A 13103-nucleotide genomic window follows, 5' to 3' on the forward strand; every position below is an offset into this window, starting at 1 on the left:
ATTGCGATTCTCTCCTATTCCCAAATAAGCCCATCTTTGGCCAGTTAAAAAAATAATAACAGGCAGGGAGGGAAACCAAGAACTGTTGCATTCACTGAAGAGAGAAACGATGAAGGTCTGAACCGAGGCACAGGCTGGCACAATGACAGGAAAAAGGGCGCTGGGTCACGGCGTTGGGGCAGTGAGGTGAGGGAAATACGGCAGCGCGGTACCGTTTTTGCAGCTTTTCTTCGGGTCCAACGTTTCGGTTGAACTCAGATGAGTTCAAAATAAAAAGTTTAAGAAATGAAAAGGTAAACATAATGGCAGAACCCGGCGAGAGGTGAAATGACGTGTGCGGGGTAGGAGAGTGGAGATGTGAGTGGGGAGGGGAGCGAAATGACCCCTCCTCTCCGCCTTAGATGATCGGTGGACGGGGAAGCCATCCCTTGACGGCTCTCGTCGGGGAATAAGGCCTTGGTGGTCTGAGTGGAGGAATTCCAAGTGAGCACACGCAGCCCTGGGGCAGCAGGAGGCGGGTGTTAATACTCGGGAGTGTGGCCTAAAGATCGGATCGCATCTGTCACACTGGATTGTGTCCGCTGGGCTTCACGTCCATGTGACCCCCGATGCAACGCACTTGCAGGCAGAGGCGCTGGCGCTGTCCCCGGCGCATTTGTGGTCATGGAGCAGATATCCCTCGGGTGTGGATCGGGCTGAGTTAGACCTGCTTGCACAGAGGGCCCTTTGGCTCCGCCCTTCTGGGTTATGGGTGTTGGCGCAAGTTTTGAGGGTCTTCCAGAGGCTTCCAGGACAAGAGGATGGGCCGGGGTAGGCAGGGAGGACCCAGGAGGGAGAATGTGCTGAACATGTCAGGACAGGGGTGGAGGAAAGCAGGGAGCCTGAGGTCAGCAGGGACCGTGGAGGGCCTGGGAGGAAGCCAAGAACCCATGAGCACACGACGATAACTCGGAAACTCACATCTAAAATTCCAGTTTCTCTCTGCCTCATGGGTCTGTCCCTGATTTTTCTGTTTCAGGTATTGCTCGACTGTTTTATTTTTATAAGGATGGACTTGTCCTAATCAAAGCCATCAATGAAGTGGTAAGTCCCTGTTCTTTCTCCTATCGTGGGGCTAAGAGCGGTCACAGAGGAAATTTACTTTCAACATGGAGGTGATGACAGACGTCCTCGCGTAGAAAGATAGCGACTCTCTAGACAGAGCGTCTCCTCTAAGAGAGCCGATTAAGAGATGCCCCCCATCCAAGGGCACATGCTGAACGCCTCCGATTCACTTCCCGTGTTGTCCAGAGAGGAAGACTAAGACACTCCAGTCCAGATTGAGGCCCAGGCCAACCTACACCACAACTGTTCACAACTGTTTTCCAGGCTGCTTCACACCCTGTCCCTCTGGCTGGGAGTGTTCTCTCTGCCTCCCATGTGCACCTGTTAAAGCTCCCTCCTTCCTTGCATTTCCTCCAAGACCAGCTCCAACATATCCTTCTCTGACATACTTTCCCTCATATGCCCAAAGGACTGGTCTCTCCTTCCTCTGCCCACCCCCCACACAGCACAACCTTCTCCGCCCTCCACACCTGCTTCTTCTCTCGGATGTCACCTTCCTGAGGGCGGGGGCACGGTTCACCCATACGTCCCTTGCTCCTGGCACGCTGCCTCTATACGGTGGGTTCTCAGAAAGTGTTTAGTGACTCAAGGGAACCCACTGTAAATTGTTTATTGCGGTTTGTCTTGTAAAGAACACCATTGATGGGCATCAAAACAAGTCAGAGGGGAAGAGAATGTATTTTCGACAAATGATGCTAGAATGCTAGATTAGCAAGTGGGAGGGATGGGGCGCCTGGGCGGTTCAGTTGGTTGAGCGTCCGACTTTGGTTCAGGCCATGATCTCACGGTTTGTGAGTTCAAGCCTCACATCAGGCTCGCTGCTGTCAGTGCAGAATTTGCTTTTGATCCTCTGTCCCCCCCCCCCCCGCACTCCTTCCCCACTCACGCTCTCTCAAAAAAAAAAAATTAAAGATAAAACAAGTGGGAGGGAAAATGAACCTCAGCCCTACTTTGCACCATATGCAAGAATTAATTTGAGGGGCATCTGGATGGTTCAGTTGGTTGAGCATCTGACTTCAACTCTGGTCATAATCTTGTGGTTTGTGGGTTCAAGCCCTGAGTCGGGCTCTGCACTGACAGCTCAGAGCCTGGAGCCTGCTTCTGATTGTGTGTCTCCCTCTCTGTCAACCCCTCCCCTGCTTGTGTGTACATGTGCTCACTCACATGCTCTCTCAAAAATATATAAATAAACATTTAAAACAGAATTAATTTGAGATGGATTATAAGTCTAAACATAAAGGCTTCTTGAAGAAAATATATTTGCTACAATATTTCTTAGAGCTTGAAGAGCAGTGAGTATAAAAGAAAAACTTGGTATTGGACTTCACCAAAGTTAAAACCTTCTTATTTTCACACCACACACAAAAATTAACTTGGAATGGGTCATATGTCTATATGTAAAATCTAAAATCATAAAACTTCTAGAAGAAAAATTGAAAAAAGTCTTGTGACCTGGGTGTAGGCCAAAAGGTTTTAGCCACAACAACATCAAAAGCACAATCCATTCAGGAAAAACAGGAAAAACTGGACTCCATCTAAATTTAAGATTTCTGCAGATGACCCTGGTAAAAGAATAAAAGGACAAGCAATAGACGGAGAGAAAATAATTGTAAATCACAGACCTGATAAATGACTTGTATCCAGAACACATGATCAACACTCAAAACACAAACCTAAAGATAAGGGGAGAAACAACCCAGTTTTTAAAATGGGCAAAGGATTTGAAAAGACAAGACAGCTGACCAGGGAAGATATATGGAAAGACAATAAGGTGCTCAGCATCTTTGGTCATTAGTGCAACGCAAGTCAAGGTCACGGTGACCTACCACTGATGTATGAGAATGTCTAAAATTAAAAAGACTGACATACCAAGTGCTGGCAGAGACCCAGAGCAGCCGCACCCCGCGTGCACTGCTGGCGGTGAAGTGTACCAGTGCAGTCGTTTTTAATTAATTTATTTATTTAACTAATCTCTACACCCAGCGTTGGGCTGAAACTCACAACCCCGAGATGAAGAGTCGCACGCTCCTCCGCCGGAGCCAGCCAGGCGCCCCTCTGGCAGTCTTTCTGAAAAGTCAAACCACGCCTACCATGCGATCCAGGCCCCTTGATATTCACCCAGGAGAAATAAGAGTGTCTCTCCATACAAATACGTGCACGTGAATGTTTATAAGCAGCTCTGTGTGTAACAGCCAAAACCCAGGAATCACCCACAAGTCATCAGCATGTGAGTGGATTGGTAAGTTGCAGTTTGCTCACACAACGGAAGGAACTATTAATATTAAGGCACAGAACAAGGTGGATGCATCTTATAATAATGACGCTGAGTGAAAGAACTCAGAAACAGAAAGAGCACATACTGAATGATTCCATTTATATAAAATTCTAGAAAATACAAACCGAGACAGTGATGGAGAACATCAGGTTCTGCCTGGGGTGGGCTGAGAGGGAGGCGGCGGGGACGGTAACCAAGCGCAGGAGGAAACGGGGGGCGGTGGATATGTTCACGGTCCTGCGATGGTTTCAGGGATATCCCTCTGTCAGAACAGCAAACTGTACACTTTAAACACGGGCAGTTAGGGGGCGCCTGGGCGGCTCAGTCGGCTACGCATCATGATGTCACAGCTCGGGTCATGATCTCACAGTTCACGGTTCAAGCCCCATGTTAGGCTCTCTGCTGACAGCTCAGAGCCTGGAGCCTGCTTCAGATTCTGTGTGTCCCTTTTTCTCTGCCCCTCCCCTGCTCACGCTCTGTCTCCCTCTGTCGCTCTCAAAAATAAATAAACACCAACCAAGTGTAGTTAGTATATGTTATTATATTCCTAATAAAGCGATTTAAAAAATTAAAACTTCTCATCAAAAGATGTTATTAGAGCTCACTCTGTAGCAGGAATTCAATGGAGCTCCGAGAGCCTTGGGCAGCCCCCCACCCCCACCGCTGCCGGCGCCAGCCCAGTGACCCTCACCCCCCAGGAGGAGCCACCGCTGTCACAGCTGGCCCCTGCCCACACCACCTGCCGCATCGTAGGGAGCACTGGCCCCTGCTGGCGGGGACAAGGAGGTCATGGCAATGACGGTTTGGGAACAGTCAGATGGTACCACACAGAGAACAGATGTGGTCTCACCAGCAGGAAGGACAACAAGGAGGACGTACCGGATGGCAGACTGCCATAAAGGGTGACCCCAGGAAGGGAGCTTTCGGTGTGGGACCTGGCGAGACCGGTGGAGTCGGATGCTGTTGGAGGAGGAAGTGTGCCAAGGTGGCAGGTGTTGAGGCCCTGGTGGCGCTCAGCGCAGGACCGGACATCTGCCACCATGACTGCTGGCCCCGTCTACAGCTCAGCCTCCATGCCATCACCAGCAGGACTCCCGCCTGGCGAGAGCAGGGGAAGGAATGCAGGGTCAGAGGGTGCCCCCGAAAGTCAGGCCCGGCAGCACTGGGCCCAGCACAGGCAAGCTCCCACCTGCGCACAGGCAGAGACCCCCGCCGGCACCCACCACACCGCACCAAGCCCCTGTGCGGGGAGAATGGACGGAGGGGGTTGACGAATCTGTACCGGGGAAATCAAGGAGATGAGAGCCGAGGTCAGCAGCCACCTCAACCCCGCGACTTCTATGACTGATGCAAACGCCCAGACAACCTAAGCCATAAGATGGCAAAGGGACAAAAGCAGCCGAGAATTCAGGGGAGACTTCCTGGTTCCCCAGGCCGAGCACGGCGGGCCCGAGTAAACACAGGCTTACCCCTGTGCCACCACCCCTTTCAGTCCTCTGACAAGACGTGATCGGGGGGAAAAGAAACCACCTGGACTACACCGAGATAAAATGCTTCTGCACGGGGAAGGAAACCTTCAACAAGATGACAAGGCGACCTACAGAATGCGACTTTTCTATCTGCAAATGATACACCTGGTAAAGAGACAGGATCCAGGATGTACGAAGAACTGATACAACTCAACACCCCAAAACCAAATTATCCGATTTAAAATATGGGCCACAGACACGAACAGGCATTTCTCTAAAGAAGGCATCTAGATGGCAACAGACACATGCAAAGGTGCTCAGCACGACACATCATCCGGGAAATGCAAATCGCAATCATAATGAGGTGCTGCTCATACCTCTCAGGACGGCTAGACTCAAAAAGACAGTAATAACAAGTATCGGCGAAAATGTGGAGAAAAAGGAAGCCTCGTGCGCTGGTGCTGGGAATGCAAACTGGTGTGGAAGACAGTATGGAGGCGCCTCAGGAAATTAAAAACAGAACCACCAAATGATCCAGTAATCCCACCTGTGGGGACGTAACCAAAGAAAATGAAAATACTAATTCTAAAAGATAGATGTACCTCTCTGGGTTTCCTGCAGCATTATTACAATAGCCAAAGTGTCCACCGACTGACGAACGGACACGAAAGATGTTTTACACACACACACACACACACACACACACACACACACACTGGAATATTATTCAGCCATAAAAAGAGAATGAAATCCTGTCATTTGCAACAACATGGACGGAGAGTATTATGCAAAGCAAAACGAGTCAGAGAAAGACAAATAACATGTGATTTTGCTCATATGTGGAATTTAAAAAACAAAAACAAAGAAGAAAAGAAACAAACAGACTCTTAAATACAGCAAAGTGACTGGTGGTTGCTGGAGGGGAGAGGCCTGGGCGTTAGGGGAAGTAGAAAATAAATGATTAGGAAATCCTAGCAGTAAGGGGCCAATGAAAAATTGGAGCTGAAGATCTTAAGCGTTTGTTTTTCTACCACTGACCAGACAACTAGAACTAGTGCCATTATCTATGCCAGCATCTGGGTTTTTTATGTTTGTTTATTTGTAAGAGAGGGTGCAGAAGCCGGGGAGGGGCAGAGAGAGAGGGGGAGGGAGAATCCCAAGCAGGCTCCACACCATCAGGGCAGAGGCCCATGTGGGGCTCGATCTCACCAAATGCAAGATCATGACCTGAGCATGATCAAGAGCTAGAGGCTCAATGGACGGAGCCACCCAGGTGTCCTGAATTTTTATTTTTACCTGAAGATGTCTCCTTTTGGTAATACCAAATGGGTTTTGCAAAAAGCCTGGTTTTTTCAATATGCCTTTTAAAAGGTCTTAAAATTGTTTCCTATCTAGCCCAGTTGAGATTTTTAAGCACCTCATTTTAATTTGCAATAAAACATTACAACTTGATTTTATTTTCAAAAAAGCTAACAAAATGCAAGCACCTATTAATGAAGTTCTCTTTTTTTCTTAAAACATTTTTTTTAATGTTTATTTATTTTTGAGAGACAGAGAGTGAGCAGAGGAGGGGCAGAAAGAGAAGGAGACACTGAATCCAAAGTAGGCTTCTGGCTCTGAGCGGTCAGCACAGAGCCTGACGTGGGGCTCGAACTCATGAGCTGTGAGATCATGACCTGAGCTGAAGTCGGCCACTCAACTGAGTGAGCCACCCGGGTGCCCCAAGTTCTTTTTCTTTAATGTTTATTCATTTTTGAGAGAGAGAGGGGGCAGGGGCAGAGACAGAGGGAGACATGGAATCTGAAGCAGGCTCCAGGCTCCAAGCTCTCAGAAAAGAGCCTGAATAAAGGTCTTCATAATAATAATACTTATCTTTGGGGCATCTGCGTGGCTCCGTTGGTTAAGCATCCAACTTTAGCTCAGATCATGATCTCAAGGTTTGGGAGTTCGAAGCCTGCATCGGGCCAGAACCCACTTTGGATCCTCTGTCCTCTCTGTCTCTGTCCCTCCCCTGCTCATCCTCTCTCTCAAAATAAACTTAAAATACTACTACTACTAATAATAATAATAATTCTCTTTGTTATTATAAAGACACAATTAAGAAAAAAGCAAGCCACAGACAACCGCAAACATGGAGTCTCTCACCTGACTGAACTTGGAGTAGGTTTTATACTAGGCTTACAGTCAGTCTCTACTTGCTACGGACTGGATGTTTATGTCCTTGCCAAATTCAGGTTGAAATCCTAATCCCCACTGTGATGACATTAGGAGGCGGGGCCTTTGGGAGGTGTTTAGGTCATGAAGACAGAGCCTTCAAGGGCAAGGGCAAGGGATTAGTGCCCTTATAAGAGGCCCGGGAGAGTGTCCTCAGTCCTTCCACCATGTGAGGGCACACCGGGAAGGTGGCAGGCAGGAGATCCTGAACCAGGACACGGGCCCTTACCCGGCCGTGCATCGGCCAGGCTCTTGAAGTCTGTGGAAATCTTGGATTTCCAGCCCCCAGGACTGTGAGAGACACAGGTTTACTGTCTGTGGGCCGTCCAGCCCACGGGATGTTGTTACAGTAGCTGGGACCAGGGAGGCCCTGCTCGGGTCCAGAGAGAGCCTGCCTTCAAGTAACTGACCAGTTTTCAGTGTCCCGTAGAACTCACTTCATCTCATCCTGAATAACTGAGTGCAGGCACCGGTCTTTCGAGTCTGCAGATGTGACCAGGAGAACGGAGAGAATGCAATCACCACAATCATCCGGGGTAACTAAGAAACCAGGAAGTGAGTCCAAAAACGTTTAGGCAGAAAATCGAGTTCTGCCTCTTTACATACGATCTCGTCCAACTCCTGTACAGACGTGGGAAGTATGAAGCCGCCTGAGGCAGCGTTTTGTGTCACAAGCTTTAAAAGGATTTATGGTCCCCGGTGTCAGCCCCAAAAGACCCCGAAACACATTCCTCTCTGCCCTCAGGCTGAGCTCCCTCTTTCCGCCCCCGTCTTCTCTTCAGGACGATACCAGCAAGCAAACGACCTGTCTGAGGATGGAGATCTCTCACGGAGGGGATTTTGCAGCCTTCCTCCTACAAGGCAAGGTTCACCAAAGGCTGTTGAAAAGGTTCAGATCTGTAGTCTCTTCCAGACAGCCACCTTTCCCCCAAACTCTTTATTTAGAAATAACTTACAGAAGCATTGCTAAGATTTACAGAAGAGCTATAAACATAGGTCCAGACTTGCCCTGTACCCTTCGCCCAATCTCCCCACTGCCGACATTTAACGTGACCATTTGTCAAAACTAAGCAAGGACACTGGTATAATACTATTAACTAAAGGGTCCCCCCCCCATATTTCACCAGTTTTTCCACTAATTCCAAGGCTCAATCCAGGATATCATATTATATTTACTCATTGTGTCTTCTTCGTCTTATACCACCTGTGACAATTTCTTGGACTCTGGTTTTCATGACCTTGACGCTTTTTTGAAGAATATGCCTTGACACTTTTGAAGAATACCGATCAGATATTTTGCACAATGTCCCTCAGTTTCAATTTGCCTGATATTTTCCTCGTGATTCAACCAGGGTTAAGAATTTAGGGGAGAGGCCACAGGCGAAGGCCTCTTGTCACCGAACATCAGGATGTGTGTGCCAGCGACATCGCGTACTTAACTGCTGTGTGCTGGCTTCCTCCACGGATAAGACACTTCCCTTCCCAAACTGTTAGAAGCAAGTCACCACGTCCAGACCACAGTCTGGGGCAGAGGACCTAACCCTCTCTTCCTAGAGGTAGGAGGATCAAAGAATTTGGGGACAACGCACGTATGCTGTTTCCTCTTAAAGTATGGCCCACCAATCCCAGCGTCCATCCTTGGGTCTTCCGTGCTGTAATTATCACTGTGGTGCTGGGATGTATTTTATTCAAGTGATGGTGAGCCTGATTGTTAAGTCCAGGCCTCTATTTATATTCTTTTTTTTTTTAATTTTTAACGTTTATTCATTTTTGAGAGACAGTGTAAGCAGGGGAGGGGCAGAGACAGAGGAAGACACAGAATCCAAAGCAGGCTCCAGGCTCTGCGCTGTCAGCACAGAGTCTGGCGTGGAGCTTGAACCCACAAGCCCTGAGACCATGACTTGAGCAGAAGTCAGAGGCTCAACCCACTGAGCCACTCAGGTGCCCCTCTATTTATATTTGTGCCCTGAGGCCTGAGAAACATAAGCTTCCTAATGGTTTCTGCATCAAAGGAAGCTTTTGTAGTCCGTAGCGGTTCCCCGGGCTGCCCCGGCCAAGTACCGCAAACTGGGTGGCTCAAAACCAAAGACATTTATTCTCTCACAGGTCTGGAGACCGGAAGTCTGAAATCCAGGTGTCCAGATGATTACTTTTTAGAGGAAACGCTTAGCCACATCCCCACACCATGGGAAAGCAAGCCTCCCCAGGTCGACAGGATGTCTGTCCAGAAGCTGAGTGTGTTTCCATGACGAGTTAAAGCCCCACAGCCTCTTCCCCGGGTTGTGACTTCCTCTAACATCAGCCAGAAGAATGCTCGGAAGGGGTCCCTCCCAATTCTAGCCCTGAGCCATGCCCCTCTCAGTTACTGAATCCGTTTATACCACCTTCCTCCCCAGACAGGAAAAGCTGTAAGACAAAATGTCAGTAGAATTTACCATTTGGAGCCTAGAACACACGGGCACCAGGCAGAGCACACAGCTTGGTTAAAAATGGTTATTTATCTTAGTGCTGTGAGCATGAGGGGACCTATGCCCTTCAGACGGCGGAGGCCCGACGGGAGGGGCTCTCCACGAGCGAGGACTTGCAATGCCATCATCTCCTTCAGTTCGCCAAAGTTGCCGTTCCCAGGGTGCCTGCGGGTCTCCGGGCCAGGGGTTCTGAGAAGATAGGCCGTTCCTCACAGGACACTTGTCGCCTGCCCGCAGTTGCTCAATGATTGCTTGGTTTCCCAACGCAGGCGCCGGAGAGGTTTGGCTGGACGTGTATAAACTGCCCAAGGAGTCTTGGGTCAAGGAACTGGAGCACCCCCAACCCGCCGTAAATCCAAAGAAGAAAGTCAAACAGCTGCAACCGGTAGGAAACCTCTCCCTTTTCCACTGGCAGGTTTCTCCCTACCCTTGACCCACATCCCAGTGAAATCCTCCTTGGAATTTCAAGAGGAATGGGCCCCGTGGAGGTTGTGAGAGGGGACAACAGGCATGCCGGCCATGACGCCAAAGTCGATTTGCTTCAGTTAAAATAAGATATTAAAAAATAGAGGTGTCTTGGCTCTCGGCATGGATCCACCACGCCAGTAAAGTCTGTGAGCCCAAGTTCAGGCCCCGGCGAGCCTAAGCCTGTAATAAAGCCCTTTGCTTTTGCAAAAAAAATAAAAAATAAAAAATAAATGAAAAATAAAAAATAGAGGTGTCTTGACAGGTAGGAGCCCCACCTGTTTCTTGTCTGAGAGCTGACTCTGCACCAAGGCCGTTCCCCTCTATCTCCCGGGGGGCGGGGGTGTCTTTGATCCTGACTCTGCCTCATTGGTGATTTTTCCCCCATCTGGTTCGTGCCTTGCATTCCACTGAACTTCCCAGACTGGAATAAGCAGGCTGTTCTCAGTACATAGGGATACAGCGCACACACTGTTCAAATTATTCTTAGAAATTAGGAACGCTACCATTTCAGTTTATTTGTTTTTTTTTTTTTTTTTTTTTACATAATCTCTATGTCCAACACGGGGCTCGAAACCACAACCCTGAAATCTAGAGGGGGCGTGCTCCACCACTTGGAGCCAGCCCCGGGCCCCCAGTTCCGTTTCATTATACGTGGGTCTTGTGCTGCGTCTTTAAAATATGGTTCCTCAGTAAATGTTATGTAGAGACCTGATCTGCTCATCCGTCCGATATGCGCTGACTCGTTTTTCACCATCAACATTTATTACCTGGGTGAGCTTTAAAGCACACCGTACCAGCTGCTAAAGACGTGTGAAATTATTAACATACAAGAGCGAGACCGAGGCTCACATGCGCGGCTGAGCCCGCTGCGCAGCCTCAGACAAATGCCTTTCCTCCCAGGGCGTGTCCTCAGGGCAGGGGTGTGGTCCTGACCACGGGGAGCTACCAGCCCAGAGCTGCTCCTCCTCTAAGCTCTTCCGGAATGTATTTCTTGTACCTCGTTTTTGCCATTTCCCCACATACCACCTTGATTTTCAGTTATCCTTCTGTGCATGAAGTTTTTTTTGAATTAACTAGATGATCATTTTCTGGATTGTTAAGAACATACCTTCCGCTCCTTATTAACCAACCTTATGAACCAGCGGAACAGTACCATAGTCACTATCCCGCAGATACATTTTTTGAGGCTTACTTCATTATCCAGCTGGGACACGACCTTGGAAAGGGGATGTTTCTCATCATTCACCCACTTTCCACACACCGAGAAGCAACCAACTAACGCGCCAGTTCCGGGGTGAATTAATTTCTCACTTTTTATCCTCAGAATACTCTTGATTTCGTGACTTCGGATGATTTGGAAACGGTAAGGAACTTGAAAGAAGATGTCCAGGGAGACAGATTCAAGTTGCATGCCACAGATTTTTAATATGACTTGAAAGTTACTTTAAGTATCAAGAATCCCAGTAAAATGGTCCACCACGGCCCTCTCTTCAGATTCTCCATGACTTAATCTCATGCCTCATGCCCGTGGAGACCGGTCCCTCATCCCTGAGGATAATTGACCCAAGTCATTTGTCCAGAGACGGGCTTCCAAGAAGGCACAGGAGGTTAAATTTCAGGGACCCTCGCTGGTATGGCCCCTTCCAAGGCCCCGTGAGGGGTCCTTCCAACGTGTTCACATGTATTTTTTTGTAAAATTAACAAAAGTAATATTTTAACCACAGTCACTTAGGACCACTGTTTGTTTTCACTCAGACTTCCCCTGTCACCTTTCCCCCCATCCTGGGTGGTATCAGGGTGGCCATGGGCATGTTATGTTGAAAATTTTGTGTCCTTTCTTTTACAGAGACCCCTAAAATGCCTAAACCCAGGCCCCACGAAACCCAATTTGCCCCTGTCAAAACAACAGCCCAGTCCACCAAGCCAAGTTTCGCGGGGGGCAGGGGGCTCATCTTTGTCCTGGGATACCTCAGAGATCAGAGTGGCCTCCCCGGGGGGCTTCCCGGCTCTCCCTTGGAGGCCGAGAGCACCCCATGCTTTCCAGGGGCTCTGCTCTTGGGAGGACTCAGGCTTACAGTCGTGGTGACCCCAAATGGAAGTCTCTCTAGACCCCTCTCTTTTCAACCTTTATTAATTACGTTATGTTGCAAATTATACAAACAGTATGGGAGCTCATCACTCTAGAAAAAGCCGGGTAATTCAGAGAGAGCAGCCCTCTTCACAGGTCATCCCCACTATTAGCTTGATGTGTGTTTTCTCGATTTCAGTGTACAATTATATTCTTATATCCACTTACTTTAAAAAATATAGTTTTGGCGGCACCTGGGTGGCTCAGTTGGTTAAGCACCCAACTTCAACTCAGGTCATGATCTCACGCTTTGTGAGTTTGAGCTCCGCACTGGGCTCTGTGCTGTCGGCATGGAGCCTGCTTCAGATCTTCTGTCCCCCTCTCTGCTCCCTCACCGCCCCCCCCCCACTCTGCTCAAGCGGGCACACGTATGTGTGCACATGAGCTCTCTCTCAAAAATAAACATTACAGTGCCTGGGTGGCTCAGTTGGTTAAGCGTCTGACTTTTGGTCAGGTCATGATCTCACAGTTCATGGGTTCAAGCCCCACATCGGGCTCTGTGCTGACAGCTCAGAGCCTGGAGCCTGCTTCAGATTCTGTGTCTCCCTTTCTCTCTGCTCCTCCCCTGCTTGAGCTTGTCTCTTTGTCTCTCAAAAATAAATAAGATGTTTAAAAAAAATTTTTAAGTTAAGCCTCATTGACCTTGATATTATATCTGTGTGTGTGTGTGTGTGTGTGTGTGTGTGTGCAAACTAATGGAGAATAATGGCATCTCATGTAATTTTCACTGATCTCTTCATATTCTTAATTGGCCACTGAGGTTTTCTTTGAATTGCCTGCCTGTATCATTTGCTTGTAACATTTTCTTCTAGTTTGTTGTTTCTCCTTTTACTTTGTTTATATGCTTTTCTGTTGTAAAGAAGTTTTAAGTTTTGATAGTCGGAACTTTCTACCTTTATTTTATACCCATTTCACTTAAGAAGGCTTTCCCTACCCCAAGGTTATAAATAAATTCTCCTTTGGTTTCTTCTAATAAT

At 48.3% G+C, this 13103-nt stretch overlaps 1 protein-coding gene across 4 annotated transcripts in view; it reads left to right on the forward strand.

The window, feature by feature from the left end:
- WDR93 (WD repeat domain 93) overlaps nt 1-13103 on the forward strand; it is a 44356-nt gene that overhangs the window by 10376 nt on the left and 20877 nt on the right. For all 4 annotated transcript variants that reach the window (XR_003913134.1, XM_029951402.1, XM_029951401.1 and 1 more), the window contains 4 exons: nt 1019-1083; nt 7845-7923; nt 9800-9915; nt 11323-11361. Coding sequence is in view for 3 of the 4 variants with exons in the window: in XM_029951402.1 (XP_029807262.1) it covers nt 1019-1083; nt 7845-7923; nt 9800-9915; nt 11323-11361 (299 nt within the window). In the remaining variant the exon portion in view is untranslated. The remainder of the gene's footprint in view (nt 1-1018; nt 1084-7844; nt 7924-9799; nt 9916-11322; nt 11362-13103) is intronic.

This window comes from Suricata suricatta, chromosome 9 (assembly GCF_006229205.1).
Source record: "Suricata suricatta isolate VVHF042 chromosome 9, meerkat_22Aug2017_6uvM2_HiC, whole genome shotgun sequence".
NCBI classification, from domain to species: domain Eukaryota; kingdom Metazoa; phylum Chordata; class Mammalia; order Carnivora; family Herpestidae; genus Suricata; species Suricata suricatta.